The following is a 22724-nucleotide window of genomic DNA, read 5'->3' on the forward strand; positions in this document are numbered from 1 at the left end:
TATCAAATACCCGTCATGATCATCATCGTGAAAAGGATCATATCTACACTACTGCAAACATGACTAACACTGTTTACCGTTTACTCCCTGACCCTCTTTCTCCCGTTTACTCCCTGACCCTCTTTCTCCCGTTTACTCCCTGACCCTCTTTCTCCCGTTTACTCCCTGACCCTCTTTCTCCCGTTTACTCCCTGACCCTCTTTCTCCCGTTTACTCCCTGACCCTCTTTCTCCCGTTTACTCCCTGACCCTCTTTCTCCCGTTTACTCCCTGACCCTCTTTCTCCCGTTTACTCCCTGACCCTCTTTCTCCCGTTTACTCCCTGACCCTCTTTCTCCCGTTTACTCCCTGACCCTCTTTCTCCCGTTTACTCCCTGACCCTCTTTCTCCCGTTTACTCCCTGACCCTCTTTCTCCCGTTTACTCCCTGACCCTCTTTCTCCCGTTTCCCCAACCCCTTTCTTTTACGGTCCTCCATCTGTCACTTAATTCTTCAACAAATATGCCCCTTAACATCCCTGGGTTTGTTTGAACAACCTAAACCCTGGATTAGTTGGTCACTTGTTAGCCACTCTTAACACATTACTCTTAATACATCGACCTTGTCCCTCTTCCTGACCCACATCCGTCAGTTTCCCCAGCCATGCCCCGGCCCCACACATACAGGAAAAACATCTGTTTGTAAATCAATATGCCCTACGGCCCGCAACTTGTTTATGCATTAACCTTGAAAGATCCTTCAAGGAGACATGCGGCCTGACACCTCGTTTCAGGCGACGTTATTAAAAGCTGCGTTGATGGTGCTTGAGAAACTCAGTCTGCAGCCGGAGATCTTGACCCTGGGGCCTGTAAGCCATATGCCTGCAGCGCTGTGGATAACCGGTGACACGCCAACTAAGCACAACATTAGTCTTGTTGGACAAATGGATTCAGGAATCTGTTTGAATAACTAAACTGCTGCCATGTTACAACAATGCTATTGGGATCTAGAAGTGATGCATTGGGAGGGCAGTGTTTTGGTCTTTGAGAATCAGAAGCTTCAGTATGTACTGCATGGGGAGAAGAGGTTTCAGTATGTACTGCATGGGGAGAAGAGGTTTCAGTATGTACTGCATGGGGAGAAGAGGTTTCAGTATGTACTGCATGGCGAGAAGAGGTTTCAGTATGTACTGCATGGGGAGAAGAGGTTTCAGTATGTACTGCATGGGGAGAAGAGGTTTCAGTATGTACTGCATGGGGAGAAGAGGTTTCAGTATGTACTGCATGGGGAGAAGAGGTTTCAGTATGTACTGCATGGGGAGAAGAGGTTTCAGTATGTACTGCATGGGGAGAAGAGGTTTCAGTATGTACTGCATGGGGAGAAGAGGTTTCAGTATGTACTGCATGGCGAGAAGAGGTTTCAGTATGTACTGTATGGCGAGAAGAGGTTTCAGTATGTACTGCATGGGGAGAAGAGGTTTCAGTATGTACTGCATGGGGAGAAGAGGTTTCAGTATGTACTGCATGGGGAGAAGAGGTTTCAGTATGTACTGCATGGCGAGAAGAGGTTTCAGTATGTACTGTATGGTGGTTTTGCATTAGGAGGACATGAAAGACGTGATACATGCCACAAATAACTTTACATAAAGTTTATTTCACGTTTGAACTTGCAAAAGTAGATCATAGAATGGCTGTAACACAGTTCCACATGGTCATAGCCTCTATTGCCTGCTGTATACACTGACTTGCACTTTGACTTGCATGATCACTGCTTGTGTAACTGGCCTTCTAGAACTCTCCTCGGAGTGTTGCTCAAGTCAAACAGGGCTTCAATTGTATCAGTCCACCTCACATTAAGCAGTGTGTATAATGACCTATTCAAACCCATCTGGGATTGTTCAAAGTATAACTGACAGGCTGACATTTTCTGTATGTGGACTGGAGGAGGAGGGTGAAGGGGGTCAAGACGAAGATAACTGCAGACTTAAACATAATGACATGAAAGGTGCTAAGTGCCAAACCAGTCTGACGGGAGAAATGGCACCGGAAATCAAATAATAGAAACTCACAAAAGCACAGAAGAAGAAGAAGAAGTAATTCTAATGGAGGCTCTGACCTTTAATTTGACCTGCGGTGAAAATGTGACATCACAAGGTGCGGATAGCTTTTTGTTTGGATTAATATAATGACAGGTCTCACTCTCTTCCTACCTCTCCTTTTAGCTGTCCCTCTCCCTCTTTCACTATCCCTTTGTCCAGAGTAATTACACAGATTTAGATTTGATCTGAGAGAAAACGGCCCATCTGTCTGTCTGTGTGTGTGTCTGTGTGTGTGTGTGTGTGTGTGTGTGTGTGTGTGTGTGTGTGTGTGTGTGTGTGTGTGTGTGTGTGGCCAGGGGACATTAATGGAGTGTGAGACACCAGACACTGGGTCATTAACGAGAGCACAGACATGTCATTTCATCTTGGCACCAGACGGCTCCTTGAGTGTCTTTCAGCTCCGTCCGTCCAGTCTACACAGGATATGGAGGCTGTGTTTATCCCGAGACGGACAGAGTAGAGAGGATCATGTGGGCTGTTATAGGACCTGTTTCTATATCCATTCCTGCACATTTTAGTTTTAGCCCAGCTGATTTAATGAGGCCTAATCAAGGTGTTGGTGATTACGTGACTAGTTGAAATCAGTTGTGTTAGCGCTAGGCTAGAACAAACGCACACACCATGAGACCGTTCAGGAATGGATTGAGAGACACTGCCCAATGGTATATAAAACTACGGAAATCAATATCCCCAGCTCCATACAATCAAGGAACCACAGCTCACTGAACTCCAGCTGGAGTTGAGGCCCTTCCCTCTGCGCTAACACTTAATCAGCTATCACAAGTGCAAATGACTGGGGGCAGTAGTTAAGGCTAGGCTAGCCCGCTTCATCAGGGGCAGTAGTTAAGGCTAGGCTAACCCGCCTCATCAGGGGCAGTAGTTAAGGCTAGGCTAGCCCGCTTCATCAGGGGCAGTAGTTAAGGCTAGGCTAACCCGCCTCATCAGGGGCAGTAGTTAAGGCTAGGCTAGCCCGCCTCATCAGGGACAGTAGTTAAGGCTAGGTTAGCACACCTCATCAGGGGCAGTAGTTAAGGCTAGGCTAACCCGCCTCATCAGGGGCAGTAGTTAAGGCTAGGCTAGCCCGCTTCATCAGGGGCAGTAGTTAAGGCTAGGCTAGCCCGCTTCATCAGGGGCAGTAGTTAAGGCTAGGCTAGCCCGCTTCATCAGGGGCAGTAGTTAAGGCTAGGCTAGCCCGCCTCATCAGGGACAGTAGTTAAGGCTAGGCTAGCCCGCCTCATCAGGGACAGTAGTTAAGGCTAGGCTAACCCGCCTCATCAGGGGCAGTAGTTAAGGCTAGGCTAGCCCACTTCATCAGGGACAGTAGTTAAGGCTAGGCTAACCCGCCTCATCAGGGGCAGTAGTTAAGGCTTAAGGCTTGCCTAGCCTACATCATGAGCGTGTGCAATGTGGAGATACAGCCACACTATTTGTTCAGCTGTGGATCTCTACACACTCGTTAGAGGTGATATCATTAGATCAACAATGGGGAGCCTAATCCAGGAAACTAAATTACACATCAGGGATTATAAAAACACACTAAATTAAAGATGAGGGATTATACCTAGTAATTAAACCTCCCCATAGGGCAGAACAGGCAGACCATGATTACTGTCCATCATCATCCTCCAGTGGGTTTGAGGTCTGTCTGGAGACAGAAGGGACCACACATGAGGATGGTATGTTGTGTGGCCCAGGTCATATATTATGACGTTATTAGGGTTAAGAGTGTTGGGCCAGTAACCGAAAGGTTGCCGGTTCGAACCCCGAGCTGACTAGGTGAAAACAATCTGTCAATATGCCCTTGAGCAAGGCACTTAACCCTACTTGCTCCTGTAAATTGCTCTGGATAAGAGCGTCTGTTAAATGACTAAAATGTACATGTTATGTATGGCCCAGGTTATACATTAGGATGTTATGTATGGCCCAGGTTATATATTAGGATGTTATGCATGGCCCAGGTTATATATTAGGATGTTATGTATGGCCCAGGTTATACATTAGGATGTTATGTATGGCCCAGGTTATACATTAGGATGTTATGTATGGCCCAGGTTATACATGAGGATGTTATGTATGGCCCAGGTTATACATTAGAACTAAGGCTAAGCTGAATCAACAGATGGTTGTGACTAGATGTCGACCGATTAATCGGAATGGCCGATTAATTCGGGCCGATTTCAAGTTTTCATAACAATCGGTAATCGGCATTTTTGGACACCGATCATGGCCGATAACATTGCATTCCACGAGGAGACTGCGTGGCAGGCTGACTACCTGTTATGCGAGTGCAGCAAGGAGCCAAGGTAAGGTGCTAGCTAGCATTAAACGTATCTTATAAAAAACAATCGATCTTAACATAATCACTAGTTAACTAAACATGGTTGATGATATTACTAGTTTATCTAGCTTGTCCTGCGTTGCATATAATCGATGCGGTGCCTGTTAATTTATCATTGAATCATAGCCTACTTCGCCAAGCGGGTGATTTAACAAGCGCATTCGCAAAAAAAGCACCGTCATTGCACCAATGTGTACCAACCATAAACATCAACGCCTTTCTTAAAATCAATACACAAGTATATATTTTTAAACCTGCATATTTAGTTAATATTGCCTGCTAACATGAATTTCTTTTAACTAGGGAAATTGTGTCACTTCTCTTGCATTCTGTGCAACAGAGTCAGGGTATATGCAGCAGTTTGGGCCGCCTGGCTCGTTGCGAACTAATTTGCCTGAATTTTACGTAATTATGACATAACATTGAAGGTTGTGCAATGTAACAGGAATATTTAGACTTATGGATGCCACCCGTTAGATAAAATACGGAATGGTTCCGTATTTCACTGATAAAATAAACGTTTTATTTTCGAAATGATAGTTTCCGGATTTGACCATATTAATGACCTAAGGCTCGTATTTCTGTGTGTTATTATGTTATAATTAAGTCTATGATTTGATATTTGATAGAGCAGTCTGACTGAGCGGTGGTAGGCAGCAGGAGGCTCGTAAGCATTCATTCAAACAGCACTTTCGTGAGTTTGCCAGCAGCTCTTCGCAATGCTTCAAGCATTGAGCTGTTTATGACTTCAAGCCCATCAACCCCCGAGATTAGGCTGGTGTAACCGATGTGAAATGGCTAGCTAGTTAGCGGGGTGTGCGCTAATAGCTTTTCAAACGTCACTCGCTCTGAGACTTGGAGTAGTTGTTCCCCTTGCTCTGCAAGGGCCCCAGCTTTTGTGGAGCGATGGGTAACGATGTGTCGAGGGTGGCTGTTGTCGATGTGTTCCTGGTTCGAGCCCAGGTAGGGGCGAGGAGAGGGACGGAAGCTATACTGTTACACTGGCAATACTAAAGTGCCTATATGAACATCCAATAGTCAAAGGTATACGAAATACAAATGGTATAGAGAGAAATAGTAATTTCTAATAACCTCAACCAATAATTCCTATAATAACCTCAACCTAAAACTTCTTACCTGGGAATATTGAAGACTCATGTTAAAAGGAACCACCAGCTTTCATATGTTCTCATGTTCTGAGCAAGGAACTTAAACGTTAGCTTTTTTACATGGCATATATTGCACTTGTACTTTTTTCTCCAAAACTTTGTTTTTGCATTATTTAAACCAAATTGAACGTTTCATTATTTATTTGAGGCTAAATTGATTTATTATATTAAGTTAAAATAAAAGTGTTCATTCAGTATTGTTGTAATTGTCATTAATACAAATAAATACATATTTTTTCCCTTCTTTCTTTTCTCTTTTTAAAATCAGCCGATTAATCGGAATTGGCTTTTTTTGGTCCTCCAATAACCGGTATCGGCGTTGAAAAATCATAATCGGTCGACCTGTAGTTTGTGACCCGTGAGCTGAGGTTCCTTATGCTCCAGTTTATGTGATGGACGCAGTTTGACACAGAACTGGTTCTGTTCTCGGCATGGTCGTCTTTAAGCCAACAACATTGAAGGTGACCAGTGAGCATCGTGTGTCAGGACAGTGCTTAGTACAACAAGCTCCAGTTCCTCGCTGTAATGCAGGGTGGCGTCTTCCACGGCAGCCAGACGCACTTGATTTAGCCCTGAGAAATTCCAGCACCTTATTATGAGACAAGCCCTTCTCTCCTTGGTGGGTGTGCGTACGTGCGCACGAGTGTGTCACAGACACTGGTGTGGGAGAATTTCATACACTACTGAAAATACTCAGCTCCACAGCTCCTGGAATCTCCTGTTCTCTCCATCGAGGTTGCAACAAAGCCGGGGCTCAAAATTAACCTGAAGCATGGATCAGAGACAGGCGACTACTTCACATAGCTGGAATTAAGCCGAGGGGGACTAGCTACCTAAAACACCAGCGTTGGAATCTGGTTACATTTACGTCAGGCAGGAAAACAAGTCTGACTTAACAGCTTTTATATAGACCTTCCAGTGGTGGATGGGTGACATTCTTAGAGGACACATAACCTATCCAATATTGCTGGTGGTGAGCCATCCAAAAAGACCTATCCTAAAAAAGGTCCCAGCGTTTTAAATCCTAAAATACTGGCCATCCCGAGTTCATCCACCCACCATTCTAGATCAAATACTAGTTTACTCTGACAACCTGACCCTTGAATTACAGAATGTTCCCCAACTGTCATTTTATATCATAAACATCAACTGTGGCTCTAATCTGTTTGCTCTGAGCCAGAGGGGGAGCGGAGAGAGGGGAGCGGAGAGAGGGGAGCGGAGAGAGGGGAGCGGAGAGAGGGGAGCGGAGAGAGGGGAGCGGAGAGAGGGGAGCGGAGAGAGGGGAGCGGAGAGAGGGGAGCGGAGAGAGGGGAGCGGAGAGAGGGGAGAGGAGAGAGGAGAGCGGAGAGAGGGGAGCGTAGAGCGGAGAGCGGAGAGAGGGGAGCGGAGAGCGTAGAGCGGAGAGAGGGAGAGAGGGGAGCGTAGAGAGGGAGAGAGGGGAGCGGAGAGAGGGGAGCGGAGAGAGGGGAGCGGAGAGAGGGGAGCGGAGAGAGGGGAGCGGAGAGAGGGGAGCGGAGAGAGGGGAGCGGAGAGAGGGGAGCGGAGAGAGGGGAGAGGAGAGAGGGGAGAGGAGAGAGGGGAGAGGAGAGAGGGGAGCGGAGAGAGGGGAGCGGAGAGAGGGGAGCGGAGAGAGGGGAGCGGAGAGAGGGGAGCGGAGAGAGGGGAGCGGAGAGAGGGGAGCGGGGAGAGGGGAGCGGGGAGAGGAGAGAGGAGAGCGGAGAGAGGGGAGCGGAGAGAGGGGAGAGGTCAGCATCTGACCATATGCTGAATAACATTATCTAGTACTACAACAGTTCTCTGCTCTGTTTTCAATTGTTAGAAGTTAATAATTGAACCAGACTCGTATGCTGGCATTCCTAGCAGTTTGAAGGAGACTAGTACTACTTACTATGCTTGGAATAAGAGACAGTTTGCATTGCCAGACATTTCGTGCTATTGGTTGAGACAAATGATTGTGTGGGATAGTGTAGAGCCTACTGGTCCATATGTTCCTGTGGGAGTGGGACGGTGTGTGTCTGTAGGGTTCTGTATACATGTGTATGCATGTGTTCATGCCTGGATGCAGTGTTAGTGTGAGCACACGTTACTCACGCGGATCGTCCCTCCATGTCCAGCTTAGTGGGGATGATGCCCTTCTTGCTGAGCACGGCCGCCACCTTGTCCACCTCGCCCCGTTCCACCGCCTTCATCAGCCGGTCGTCATACTTGTTCCAGTCTGTGTTCTGGGAGAGAGGGCACAACGTCAACACAACACAAATACCTCGCCTTCACAACATACGGGTCAGGGAAACGCATTCTCACCACAGTCATCACTTTATTATCATTCAAGGAGTCTGGACAGATCAACATTTCAAACATAACCTTGAGAATTCTCAGAGGGACTATAGACTGGATTGAGGTTAGCCTCAATGATTTATGCCAAGATAGTGCGGTTCCACTCTGAAGCAAAGCATTTCTGAGAGTGCCTGGACAGAGCATGGGAACGGCTAGTTCTTCTGCAAGAAAGGACCCCTCTTGAACAGAACAGGCAGTGGAGTATAGGGATCCAAGAAAACAGAAAGCTGTGGTTAACGCCTGCATAGAGACAGAGAAAGGACAGTTCTCTGCCTGTTCCTGGATACAACAACACGTAAACACACGTCACAAAGGAATTTGTAAAAAGAAGATCATCCCATTGCAGTTTGGTGGGTTTATCTGTCTATCCACTCACTCAACTCACACTGGCTGGCAGAGATATATATATATATTCCACATAGATGATAGGCCTATTTTGCATGCAATTTGTCTCCCTCCAACATTAAGCGTCAACATGTACCCAATACATATTACTATTATCAGAATGCAAGTTCAAAACTAAAAACAAAGAATGAAACTTGATAACGAGTTAAAACAGGCCACTGTGCCTCTGGGATGATGAAGGAATTCTCCTGGGGAATGCAGGGCAGATTCACAGAGTTCCTTCAGGTTAGTGAGAGAAGAAGAAGCTGTAAGTCACAGCTCACTCCTTTCTGCTGTTTCAACACCATGCTAACACGGTATTCAGGAACCCCAGCGGCTAGGTCCTAACCCAACCCCAGCGGCTAGGTCCTAACCCAGCGGCTAGGTCCTAACCCAACCCCAGCGGCTAGGTCCTAACCCAACCCCAGCGGCTAGGTCCTAACCCAGCGGCTAGGTCCTAACCCAACCCCAGTAGCTAGGTCCTAACCCAACCCCAGTAGCTAGGTCCTAACCCAACCCCAGTAGCTAGGTCCTAACCCAACCCCAGCAGCTAGGTCCTAACCCAGCGGCTAGGTCCTAACCCAGCGGCTAGGTCCTAACCCAGCCACAGTAGCTAGGTCCTAACCCAGCCACAGTAGCTAGGTCCTAACCCAACCCCAGTAGCTAGGTCCTAACCCAACCACAGTAGCTAGGTCCTAACCCAGCCACAGCAGCTAGGTCCTAACCCAGCCACAGTAGCTAGGTCCTAACCCAACCCCAGTAGCTAGGTCCTAACCCAACCACAGTAGCTAGGTCCTAACCCAACCACAGTAGCTAGGTCCTAACCCAGCCACAGTAGCTAGGTCCTAACCCAGCCACAGTAGCTAGGTCCAAACCCAACCACAGTGGCTAGGTCCAAACCCAACCCCAGCGGCTAGGTCACAATGGCGTCAGGATACTTTTAACAAGTGTCATTAGAAATGCCTTTACTCTCTAAAAGAACAAGCAGAATACCTACAAAGTACATGGAGGTGCATTTCAGCCAGCGACTCATGTTGAGAGAGGGGGACTGGTCCTTGCAGAGTGCCGCTGCGAACAGCGCCACTGTTCCGGTAGAACGACAAACAAAAACAAAAGTTTTCCCCTTCTGGGAAGTGCTGTTAAGGCACTCTGCCAGCCAGTATGAGTTGAGTGAGCGGACAGACGGAGCGTCCTGTTGCAGTTTGGTGGGTCGTCTTTCAGAGCGCTCCAGCAACGTCGCCTGCTGTTGCTGCCTGAACCTCTCGGTCTTGAAGCGTTACGGAGAAGTTCCTAAAAGTTTTTTTGCGGCACTCCCAGGCTCTGTCTGAGTTCATCACCCCACTGTGCACAGCACATGGTAGGAGAAGAAATAGAAAAAGGAGGTGGGGATGGAGGAGGAGGTGTGGAGGAGCAGTAGGACCAGCCCTGCCAGCCCTGGGACCAGCCCTGGCCAGCTACTGCAGCTCCTCCTCTGGGGAACAGCCTCTCGGCTACAGCCTGGCTCTCTTTAACTACTCTCTACTTTCCTTCACTTTGTATTCTCCTTCTCTCTCTTAGTTGTTCTTCTTGTCTCCTCTCCCCTCCAGTCCAGTCCCCGTTTCAATACAGTCTTCTCTTAGCAGACTGTCAGCTAGTTTTTGTGCAGTAGGAGTTCCTCTCTTGGTCTCTCTTTCAGTCTGGGGTGTACAGCGTCTTCTACCCAGCCAAATGGCAAGGTCAGCCAGCCCCCAAGGTGTAAATATGGGATCTCTCTCTCTCTCTCTAAAAGTATCCCTGGCTCCTGTGGTAAACAGCAGCTAGTGCAGACAGCACCAGCAGACAGGTTACCTCTTTATTTGTTACCCTCCAACCTTTCTCCAATGACTGATAGGAAGACAGGGGCTAAGAATACATTCTGAGCATGCCTGCTCTGAGAGTATTAGCGTCGGTGTCCTGTCCATCCTACACAGCACAGCAGCACCCCGACTGAAACAAGGCCAGCCAAGGAGGAGCCTTGCTGCTAGCATCCCCACCGTTATCCCACACCCCCAAATATTAACCTATCATATGGAGAAGGGGATTATTGTTGCACATTGGAGCAGACCCGGGCACAGACCCCTGAGGTGCCCTGACGCTCAGGGACCTTGTTAAACAGTCTATATACTCAGTCTGTAGTGTGTCTGCAGAGGTGCTGATCCCACCACACGGTAGCAGGATTAGGTGTCACAGTCTTTTACAAATCAGCTGTCTGGGATTGCAAGCTCCCTTTAAACCCTCCACCCCAACTGTCATTACTACCTTGGTGGTAAACATCGCACTGGGCCGTCTATTAACAATGGCATACGTCAGCTTTTATTATTTGCGAGGTGAAAAAGAACGAGAGGTCTGAAGAGAGAGAGAAAGGAGGGGGACGCGTTTAATTTACACACACTGCGTCAGCTCGGCGGGGGCTCGGGTTACGACCCGCTGCCAGACTGGCGTTAGCAGAGTGGCCGTGATATTTCACAAACATGCGAAAAGGCCCGTCCGCAAGACCCGTCATATGAAGGACTGGGTGTCTTCTTACTAAAACTGCTGGGGCCTGCATGGAGACAAAGGCACCAAAATGGAACCTGGGTTGACAAACTGAATGCAGTGGCCCTCACACCTAAATATCTATATGGGTGTGTCTGGGTTGTTTTGTTTGGACTGGATACATGAGTCGGGTTTAGAACACCTCGTCTAGTGATGAACATGACTTCATGGGGTAGCGAATACATCTACTCTCAATATAGTGCTTGTATGACAAGAGCTGGAGAATCCTTTTTATGCTTTAGGGAGTGAATTGCAAAATATCAATGCAATTTTCAAGTAAATGTAATCTCATTGATTGATGGATTTAATTGGTTTTTAATTAAATGGACGTGAATTAATGTTAATTAATTAATGTTAATGAATCTAAGAACATGCACCCACTTGTGGCACTATTAGGCTATGTGCAGGCTACGAAGGAGCCGGTGAATGTTCTAGTCCACTGTGATTCTCCATCACATCTTCCCGAGGTCCCAGACTGTCCGTATCGGCAGGCCGTAGCTCATAACACCCTCATCATATCCATGTTCCTCTTAGATAACGGCCTGTAATGTCCTGACAGATTAAATACCCAGCCTTTCTCTCCCTCTCTCTCCCCCTCCCTCCCCTGTCACCATGTGTGAGTGAGAGGAGCCAAGAGGAGGTGGTCAGGGCATCAGGACTTTACTGCTGGGTGTCCTCGGGCCAAGCCGCAGACAGGTTGACAACACTAAGGGCCCAGCACCCCCTGGCAGTGATGGGATGGATAACAGACATCTTTAATGAGACACGAGGGAGAAACACAGAGACAAAGCGAGGGAGACGGAGCGTAAGAGGCAGAGTGAAGGAGAGATCCAAGGTTCTGACACCTAGTACCAACCAATATCCCTCAACACAGATATGAAAACAGCAGCAGGAGGCACCATGGTAACAGCCCTGTTACCTCCCATTGTCTTATAGATCTTCCATTCATCATTACAGACAAACAGAGCCTACATGCCATGTGAATGTCTCACCAGGGCTGATATAGTGAGGCAGTATTCAGTGACAGAAGAAGCCCCAGACTACAGGTAGGAGAGCTGCTGATAGTCCTAACATACTGAAGACAAGCTCAGATAGCAGTTAGAGCTCCTAGCTACAGTGTAATACAGGCAGAGAGACTGACTCATGCTGTAGTGGACGAGAGAGACGGGGACTCTGGGAGGAAACTAGGACTAACACTGAAAAAAAACGAACTAAGTGCCAGCCACTTTGCCAACCAGACTGTTTACCCAGGTCGTGAGGTGCCCAAGAAAACAATCACAGTCCGAGCTAGCGGTGGAAGGATATCCTGTTAATGAGTGGACATTAAAAAGCATTCTGCTCGGTCACATAGCTCTGAAACAGAAACACTCCGGTCAGAACGGTGTAAATTAAAAATGGCTGCCATAAACTGACTCACAACCACTGATTGAAAAACTGCTGTTGTTGATTCAAGGAGAGACATTGTTGAGTTCTTGGAAAGTGCCCACGCACGCACACAGGGTTAAGCTGGGGGCCTGAGGGAGAGAACCGTAGAGCCTCTGTTAGCAGTAGCAGCTGTGACATCTTAACCCCGTCCTCACCACTGTGGGGTCGTCAGTGTTAGCCATTATGTTTTAGAGTCACAGGGCAACAGACTGACTGGTGATTAGGGGCGCTGGGCGATGGAGTAATGGTCACATTATTTACAGGCTGACTGACACCATGGGGAGGGAAACAGAGAGGCCAGAGGGGAATATTAGGTGTGTGTCGTTATGGCAAATTGATGCTTTAATTAGCAGGGGGTGACGTACCACTGACGACCTGAGATAAAAGTAGGGGGTGTGAACGTTAAAACGTTTCAACGAAATTGAACCGAAAAAAAAAGAAAAATAACGTAGATGCAAAAAGTAACAACTAAGAGCTTTGAAGCGCGAGGCTCAACTGTTGGCTTCACGCTACCGCTCTGTGACCAGCATGAAGCCAACCCATAGCATGAAGCCAACCCATAGCATGAAGCCAACCCATGCACACGGTAAGATAGGTGACTGTGTGAGAGACAAGTGTTGCATCTCCCTCATCTCAATATCCTAGCCTGTTCATTGATAGTTCTTTCTTCACCGAAGTTGTGACACATTGCAAGCCAAGTAATTGCAAGATACAGCATTCCATTGCGAGATACAGCTTTTGATTGCTGATAGATAGGGTTAGTCACTATTCTGACTGTCTGCCTGGTGGCCAACCTGCCTGGTCATGTCTAGATGGGATACAGCTTTTGATTGCTGATAGATAGGGTTAGTCACTATTCTGACTGTCTGGCTGGTGACCAACCTGCCTCTACTGTGTCCCTCCCCTCAGTCCCTCGATAGCTCGCTATGAAAGATGGGAGTGTTTGTGTTCTCAGACAGGACACTCTCGCTGGGCAGAGAGGTGACCATCTCAGACAGACAGGAAACACCTCCCTGTGGTGAGTGACAGCAATCTGCCCTACTCTCACCCCGTAACCTAAGAGACAGGGAGGGGGGTCAGACAGGCTACTCTCACCCCGTAACCTAAGAGACAGGGAGGAGGGTCAGACAGGCTACTCTCACCCCGTAACCTAAGAGACAGGGAGGGGGGTCAGACAGGCTACTCTCACCCCGTAACCTAAGAGACAGGGAGGGGGGTCAGACAGGCTACTCTCACCCCGTAACCTAAGACAGGGAGGAGGGTCAGACAGGCTACTCTCACCCCGTAACCTAAGAGACAGGGAGGAGGGTCAGACAGGCTACTCTCACCCCGTAACCTAAGAGACAGGGAGGAGGGTCAGACAGGCTACTCTCACCCCGTAACCTAAGAGACAGGGAGGAGGGTCAGACAGGCTACTCTCACCCCGTAACCTAAGAGACAGGGAGGGGGTCAGACAGGCTACTCTCACCCCGTACCTAAGAGACAGGGAGGAGGGTCAGACAGGCTACTCTCACCCCGTAACCTAAGAGACAGGGAGGAGGGTCAGACAGGCTACTCTCACCCCGTAACCTAAGAGACAGGGAGGGGGGTCAGACAGGCTACTCTCACCCCGTAACCTAAGAGACAGGGAGGAGGGTCAGACAGGCTACTCTCACCCCGTAACCTAAGAGACAGGGAGGAGGGTCAGACAGGCTACTCTCACCCCGTAACCTAAGAGACAGGGAGGAGGGTCAGACAGGCTACTCTCACCCCGTAACCTAAGAGACAGGGAGGGGGGTCAGACAGGCTACTCTCACCCCGTAACCTAAGAGACAGGGAGGAGGGTCAGACAGGCTACTCTCACCCCGTAACCTAAGAGACAGGGAGGAGGGTCAGACAGGCTACTCTCACCCCGTAACCTAAGAGACAGGGAGGAGGGTCAGACAGGCTACTCTCACCCCGTAACCTAAGAGACAGGGAGGAGGGTCAGACAGGCTACTCTCACCCCGTAACCTAAGAGACAGGGAGGAGGGTCAGACAGGCTACTCTCACCCCGTAACCTAAGAGACAGGGAGGAGGGTCAGACAGGCTACTCTCACCCCGTAACCTAAGAGACAGGGAGGGGGGTCAGACAGGCTACTCTCACCCCGTAACCTAAGAGACAGGGAGGAGGGTCAGACAGGCTACTCTCACCCCGTAACCTAAGAGACAGGGAGGAGGGTCAGACAGGCTACTCTCACCCCGTAACCTAAGAGACAGGGAGGAGGGTCAGACAGGCTACTCTCACCCCGTAACCTAAGAGACAGGGAGGAGGGTCAGACAGGCTACTCTCACCCCGTAACCTAAGAGACAGGGAGGAGGGTCAGACAGGCTACTCTCACCCCGTAACCTAAGAGACAGGGAGGAGGGTCAGACAGGCTACTCTCACCCCGTAACCTAAGAGACAGGGAGGAGGGTCAGACAGGCTACTCTCACCCCGTAACCTAAGAGACAGGGAGGAGGGTCAGACAGGTCAGCTGTACACTGTGTCCTCTTCACGATCACTAAAACAAAAGTCATGTTACTTAGGTCATAGTTATGGTTGGGATGTTGCAGGATGACACAACCCAACACTGTCTGGTTTTCAAGCAGTTTAACCCCTTCAACAACCAGAGATTAGCCTACGTCCAAGCAGTTTAACCCCTTCAACAACCAGAGATTAGCCTGCATCCAAGCAGTTTAATCCCTTCAACAACCAGAGATTAGCCTACATCCAAGCAGTTTAACCCCTTCAACAGCCAGAGATTAGCCTACATCCAAGCAGTTTAACCCCTTCAACAGCCAGAGATTAGCTTACATCCAAGCAGTTTAATCCATTCAACAACCAGAGATTAGCCTACATCCAAGCAGTTTAATCCCTTCAACAACCAGATTAGCCTACATCCAAGCAGTTTAACCCCTTCAACAACCAGAGTTTAGCCTACATCCAAGCTGTTTAACCCCTTCAACAACCAGAGATTAGCCTGCATCCAAGCAGTTTAATCCCTTCAACAACCAGAGATTAGCCTACATCCAAGCAGTTTAATCCCTTCAACAACCAGAGATTAGCCTACATCCAAGCAGTTTAACCCCTTCAACAGCCAGAGATTAGCTTACATCCAAGCAGTTTAACCCCTTCAACAACCAGAGATTAGCCTACATCCAAGCAGTTTAACCCCTTCAACAACCAGATTAGCCTACATCCAAGCAGTTTAACCCCTTCAACAACCAGAGTTTAGCCTACATCCAAGCAGTTTAACCCCTTCAACAACCAGAGATTAGCCTACATCCAAGCAGTTTAACCCCTTCAACAACCAGAGATTAGCCTACATCCAAGCAGTTTAATCCCTTCAACAACCAGAGATTAGCCTACATCCAATTGTTCCCATCTTTCAGGCTCCAAGTGGACCACCACTGTCTTTCTTCTGTAGAGCTACTAAGGGGAAAGACCATGGAATACAAGGGGCATTCTTTGTCACACAAGTCACAGTTTCACAGTTTTGCAGCTAGTCTGTAGAAAAGAATACCTCGCCAGATGGCTGATGACCTCAGACGTGTTTTGACTTTGGCGATATTGAAGAGGGGCTGGACAGCCCATTAGTGACTGAGTGTTCGGGGTTCCCACAGGTAAAGAGGAGATGCCACAGTTCCCTGCTGGCCACTGAAACCTCTTCCCCTCTACGGAGCCCAAATGGAGCTCCGTCTGGACAGCTGCTGGCTGGGTCACAGTCCTGGATGTGACCTGGCCAGCTGCTGGCTGGGTCACAGTCCTGGATGTGACGTTTGACCCACAGGCAATGGCTTCCCCTGGCTATTTCCCCCCACTTCTGACAGCAGGGCCCTGGGCAAGAGATCTGGGATCCTCTTTCTGCACTGACCCCCTCCATCTTACACTACGCCCTCTACAACGTATTACCACTGTCCAATGGAGGACTTGTTCACTGAATCATGTGATCACCAAAGAGGTGACGGTTGCTACTTGGCCAGGAAAGATAGGCAATGACAGTGCCTAGCAAATTTCCATGAAATAGTGAAAACTATAATTTTGAGAAATGGTTAAGGGAGGTGATGTACAATCTATAAGTTGGAGAGAGGACATGAGAGTCAGAAGGGACGGAGGGACTGTATGTATACACACAATGTTAGAAGAAGGCTTGGGTATGTTACATCAAAGGGTTTTCAACTCTTTAGATGAGCTGTGATCAAATTCTAAGATGAACTTCAACAGACTGGAAATGAAGCACAACACTTCCATCCCTAAGGACTTGTACTGATACTGGGACCTGTTACAGCTCTGAACACCTCTCTAAGGACTTGTACTGATACTGGGACCTGTTACAGCTCTGAACACATCTCTAAGGACTTGTACTGATACTGGGACCTGTTACAGCTCTGAACACATCTCTAAGGACTTGTACTGATACTGGGACCTGTTACAGCTCTGAACACATCTCTAAGGACTTGTACTGATACTGGGACCTGTTACAGCTCTGAACACATCTCTAAGGACTTGTACTGATACTGGGACCTGTTACAGCTCTGAACACATCTCTAAGGACTTGTACTGATACTGGGACCTGTTACAGCTCTGAACACATCTCTAAGGACTTGTACTGATACTGGGACCTGTTACAGCTCTGAACACATCTCTAAGGACTTGTACTGATACTGGGACCTGTTACAGCTCTGAACACATCTCTAAGGACTTGTACTGATACTGGGACCTGTTACAGCTCTGAACACATCTCTAAGGACTTGTACTGATACTGGGACCTGTTACAGCTCTGAACACATCTCTAAGGACTTGTACTGATACTGTGACCTGAGGATGTTTTCACCAAAACACTGATGGACGATGACAGTTGATAAAATATGATAAATATCTGTTGTTTCATCCGACTGCAAAAACTCAATTTAATTTAACACAGATAAATGACTAGTGGCAATTTAGTAAGATAACAGTAAGCAGAAAGGCAAATTCCAATTAATTTCATCCAGAATAAAAAGAGAGAAAGTGATTTGGGTCATAACAGAGACAAGAACGTGGAACTATCACTCTGTCCTCCTGAGACATTGGGTCATAACAGAGACAAGAACATGGAACTATCACCCTGTCCTCCTGAGACATTGGGTCATAACAGAGACAAGAACATGGAACTACCACTCTGTCCTTCTGAGACATTGGGTCATAACAGAGACAAGAACATGGAACTACCACTCTGTCCTTCTGAGACATTGGGTCATAACAGAGACAAGAACATGGAACTATCACTCTGTCCTCCTGAGACATTGGTGTCTTTCAGATAGATTGACCAAAGACAAACGGCGGTATCTGGACAAGAGGCTAAACTCTCCCATTGCTCCTAAATCTAAAACCGGCAGACAAGGGGGGCAGAAAGTAGTGCCAAATAAAATCTCCCATTTCAAAACAATTCCGGTTGTCGAAATTCCTGGGATGTTTGAGAAAGCATTGCGGTGACCTCGGCTTGTTCTCTTTTCCCTTCATAAGGACCTGAAAGGGGAGGAAAAAATAACAGCAGCACCTGACAGCGACATCACTCGCACATTGCAATTCTATTCGCTGCAATAACAGGGTCCCTGGCAGAGGTATTAAAAAACTGTCTGGCTTATTGGTATTGGCTGGCGGGGGCCCGTGGGGCTGTATTGTCCCAGCTGGGCCTGATGACATGGAGATAGAGGGAGTTTAGACTAGCTCTGCTGCTGCCTGGTTGCTGATTTGGCTGCTATAACGGGAACAGTGGTCACTGACTCAGCGGACATGTTTTTATTATTATTTGTGTACTCGATTGACATCTTACTGTATTGTTAGGCCCTAGTAACAAACATTGTACTGGATTGTTAGGCCCTAGTAACATAAGCATTGTACTGGATTGTTAGGCCCTAGTAACAAACATTGTACTGGATTGTTAGGCCCTAGTAACATAAACATTGTACTGGATTGTTAGGCCCTAGTAACATAAACATTGTACTGGATTGTTAGGCCCTAGTAACATAAACATTGTACTGGATTGTTAGGCCCTAGTAACATAAACATTGTACTGGATTGTTAGGCCCTGGTAACATAAACATTGTACTGGATTGTTAGGCCCTGGTAACATAAACATTGTACTGGATTGTTAGGTCCTAGTAACATAAACATTGTACTGGATTGTTAGGTCCTAGTAACATAAACATTGTACTGGATTGTTAGGTCCTAGTAACATAAACATTGTACTGGATTGTTAGGCCCTAGTAACAAACATTGTACTGGATTGTTAGGCCCTAGTAACATAAACATTGTACTGGATTGTTAGGCCCTAGTAACATAAACATTGTACTGGATTGTTAGGCCCTGGTAACATAAAAATTGTACTGGATTGTTAGGCCCTGGTAACATAAACATTGTACTGGATTGTTAGGCCCTAGTAACAAACATTGTACTGGATTGTTAGGCCCTAGTAACAAACATTGTACTGGATTGTTAGGCCCTAGTAACAAACATTGTACTGGATTGTTAGGCCCTAGTAACATAAACATTGTACTGGATTGTTAGGCCCTAGTAACATAAACATTGTACTGGATTGTTAGGCCCTAGTAACATAAACATTGTACTGGATTGTTAGGCCCTAGTAACATAAACATTGTACTGGATTGTTAGGCCCTGGTAACATAAACATTGTACTGGATTGTTAGGCCCTGGTAACATAAACATTGTACTGGATTGTTAGGCCCTAGTAACATAAACATTGTACTGGATTGTTAGGTCCTAGTAACATAAACATTGTACTGGATTGTTAGGTCCTAGTAACAAACATTGTACTGGATTGTTAGGTCCTAGTAACATAAACATTGTACTGGATTGTTAGGTCCTAGTAACATAAACATTGTACTGGATTGTTAGGTCCTAGTAACATAAACATTGTACTGGATTGTTAGGCCCTAGTAACAAACATTGTACTGGATTGTTAGGCCCTAGTAACATAAACATTGTACTGGATTGTTAGGCCCTAGTAACATAAACATTGTACTGGATTGTTAGGCCCTGGTAACATAAACATTGTACTGGATTGTTAGGCCCTGGTAACATAAACATTGTACTGGATTGTTAGGCCCTAGTAACAAACATTGTACTGGATTGTTAGGCCCTAGTAACAAACATTGTACTGGATTGTTAGGCCCTAGTAACAAACATTGTACTGGATTGTTAGGCCCTAGTAACATAAACATTGTACTGGATTGTTAGGCCCTAGTAACATAAACATTGTACTGGATTGTTAGGCCATGGTAACATAAAAATTGTACTGGATTGTTAGGCCCTGGTAACATAAACATTGTACTGGATTGTTAGGCCCTAGTAACATAAACATTGTACTGGATTGTTAGGCCCTGGTAACATAAACATTGTACTGGATTGTTAGGCCCTAGTAACATAAACATTGTACTGGATTGTTAGGTCCTAGTAACATAAACATTGTACTGGATTGTTAGGTCCTAGTAACAAACATTGTACTGGATTGTTAGGTCCTAGTAACATAAACATTGTACTGGATTGTTAGGTCCTAGTAACATAAACATTGTACTGGATTGTTAGGTCCTAGTAACATAAACATTGTACTGAATTGTTAGGTCCTAGTAACATATACATTGTACTGAATTGTTAGGTCCTAGTAACATAAACATTGTACTGGATTGTTAGGCCCTAGTAACATAAACATTGTACTGGATTGTTAGGCCCTAGTAACATAAACATTGTACTGGATTGTTAGGCCCTAGTAACATAAACATTGTACTGGATTGTTAGGCCCTAGTAACATAAACATTGTACTGGATTGTTAGGCCCTAGTAACAAACATTGTACTGGATTGTTAGGCCCTAGTAACAAACATTGTACTGGATTGTTAGGCCCTAGTAACATAAACATTGTACTGGATTGTTAGGCCCTAGTAACATAAACATTGTACTGGATTGTTAGGCCCTGGTAACATAAACATTGTACTGGATTGTTAGGCCCTAGTAACATAAACATTGTACTGGATTGTTAGGCCCTAGTAACATAAACATTGTACTGGATTGTTAGGTCCTAGTAACATAAACATTGTACTGGATTGTTAGGTCCTAGTAACATAAACATTGTACTGGATTGTTAGGCCCTAGTAACATAAACATTGTACTGGATTGTTAGGCCCTAGTAACATAAACATTGTACTGGATTGTTAGGTCCTAGTAACATAAACATTGTACTGGATTGTTAGGTCCTAGTAACATAAACATTGTACTGGATTGTTAGGCCCTAGTAACATAAACATTGTACTGGATTGTTAGGTCCTAGTAACATAAACATTGTACTGGATTGTTAGGCCCTAGTAACATAAACATTGTACTGGATTGTTAGGCCCTAGTAACATAAACATTGTACTGGATTGTTAGGCCCTAGTAACATAAACATTGTACTGCATTGTTAGGCCCTAGTAACATAAACATTGTACTGCATTGTTAGGCCCTAGTAACAAACATTGTACTGGATTGTTAGGCCCTAGTAACATAAACATTGTACTGGATTGTTAGGCCCTAGTAACATAAACATTGTACTGGATTGTTAGGCCCTAGTAACATAAACATTGTACTGGATTGTTAGGTCCTAGTAACATAAACATTGTACTGGATTGTTAGGCCCTAGTAACATAAACATTGTACTGGATTGTTAGGTCCTAGTAACATAAACATTGTACTGGATTGTTAGGTCCTAGTAACATAAACATTGTACTGGATTGTTAGGCCCTTGTAACGTAAGCATTTTACTGCACCCGCTATAACATCTGCTAAAGCGTGTATGCGACCAATAAAGTTTGATTTGATATAGGAGGCTGAACACAGCAGGACGCCCCACACCCACTGGGGGAAGCAGGGACAGTTCGGTCATATCACTGATGATACACACAACTAAATGAATGGTGGTATATTGAAACTAACCAAATTAACCAAAGTCAAACTGTTGAACAGTGGTCACTGGCTGAGAGCAGCGTGGCTGAGAGCAGCATGGCACCACACTCACTGGAGAGATCAGTCCATATGAGGCTGAGAGCAGCGTGACACCACTCACTGGAGAGAACAGTCCATATGAGGCTGAGAGCAGCGTGACACCACTCACTGGAGAGATCAGTCCATATGAGGCTGAGAGCAGCGTGACACCACTCACTGGAGAGATCAATCCATATGAGGCTGAGAGCAGCGTGACACCACTCACTGGAGAGATCAGTCCATATGAGGCTGAGAGCAGCGTGACACCACTCACTGGAGAGATCAGTCCATATGAGGCTGAGAGCAGCGTGACACCACTCACTGGAGAGATCAGTCCATATGAGGCTGAGAGCAGCGTGACACCACTCACTGGAGAGATCAGTCCATATGAGGCTGAGAGCAGCGTGACACCACTCACTGGAGAGATCAGTCCATATGAGGCTGAGAGCAGCGTGACACCACTCACTGGAGAGAACAGTCCATATGAGGCTGAGAGCAGCGTGACACCACTCACTGGAGAGATCAGTCCATATGAGGCTGAGAGCAGTGTGGCACCACACTCACTGGAGAGATCAGTCCATATGGGGCTGAGAGCAGCGTGGCTGAGAGCAGCGTGGCTGAGAGCAGCGTGGCACCACTCACTGGAAAGATCAGTCCATATGAGGCTGAGAGCAGCGTGACACCACTCACTGGAGAGATCAGTCCATATGAGGCTGAGAGCAGCGTGACACCACTCACTGGATAGATCAGTCCATATGAGGCTGAGAGCAGCGTGACACCACTCACTGGAGAGAACAGTCCATATGAGGCTGAGAGCAGCGTGACACCACTCACTGGAGAGATCAGTCCATATGAGGCTGAGAGCAGTGTGGCACCACACTCACTGGAGAGATCAGTCCATATGGGGCTGAGAGCAGCGTGGCTGAGAGCAGCGTGGCTGAGAGCAGCGTGGCACCACTCACTGGAAAGATCAGTCCATATGAGGCTGAGAGCAGCGTGACACCACTCACTGGAGAGATCAGTCCATATGAGGCTGAGAGCAGCGTGACACCACTCACTGGATAGATCAGTCCATATGAGGCTGAGAGCAGCGTGACACCACTCACTGGAGAGATCAGTCCATATGAGGCTGAGAGCAGCGTGACACCACTCACTGGAGAGATCAGTCCATATGAGGCTGAGAGCAGCGTGACACCACTCACTGGAGAGATCAGTCCATATGAGGCTGAGAGCAGCGTGACACCACTCACTGGAGAGATCAGTCCATATGAGGCTGAGAGCAGCGTGACACCACTCACTGGAGAGATCAGTCCATATGAGGCTGAGAGCAGCGTGACACCACTCACTGGATAGATCAGTCCATATGAGGCTGAGAGCAGCGTGACACCACTCACTGGAGAGATCAGTCCATATGAGGCTGAGAGCAGCGT

At 47.0% G+C, this 22724-nt stretch overlaps 1 protein-coding gene across 2 annotated transcripts in view; it reads right to left on the reverse strand.

Annotated features, from left to right (window-relative positions):
- LOC106587897 (uveal autoantigen with coiled-coil domains and ankyrin repeats protein) overlaps positions 1–22724 on the reverse strand; it is an 83465-nt gene that overhangs the window by 25729 nt on the left and 35012 nt on the right. For both annotated transcript variants that reach the window (XM_045708917.2, XM_045708915.2), the window contains exon 2: positions 7675–7805. In XM_045708917.2, coding sequence (XP_045564873.1) covers positions 7675–7805 — 131 coding nt within the window. The remainder of the gene's footprint in view (positions 1–7674; positions 7806–22724) is intronic.

Source organism: Salmo salar, chromosome 26 (assembly GCF_965601325.2).
Source record: "Salmo salar chromosome 26, fSalSal1, whole genome shotgun sequence".
NCBI lineage: Eukaryota > Metazoa > Chordata > Actinopteri > Salmoniformes > Salmonidae > Salmo > Salmo salar.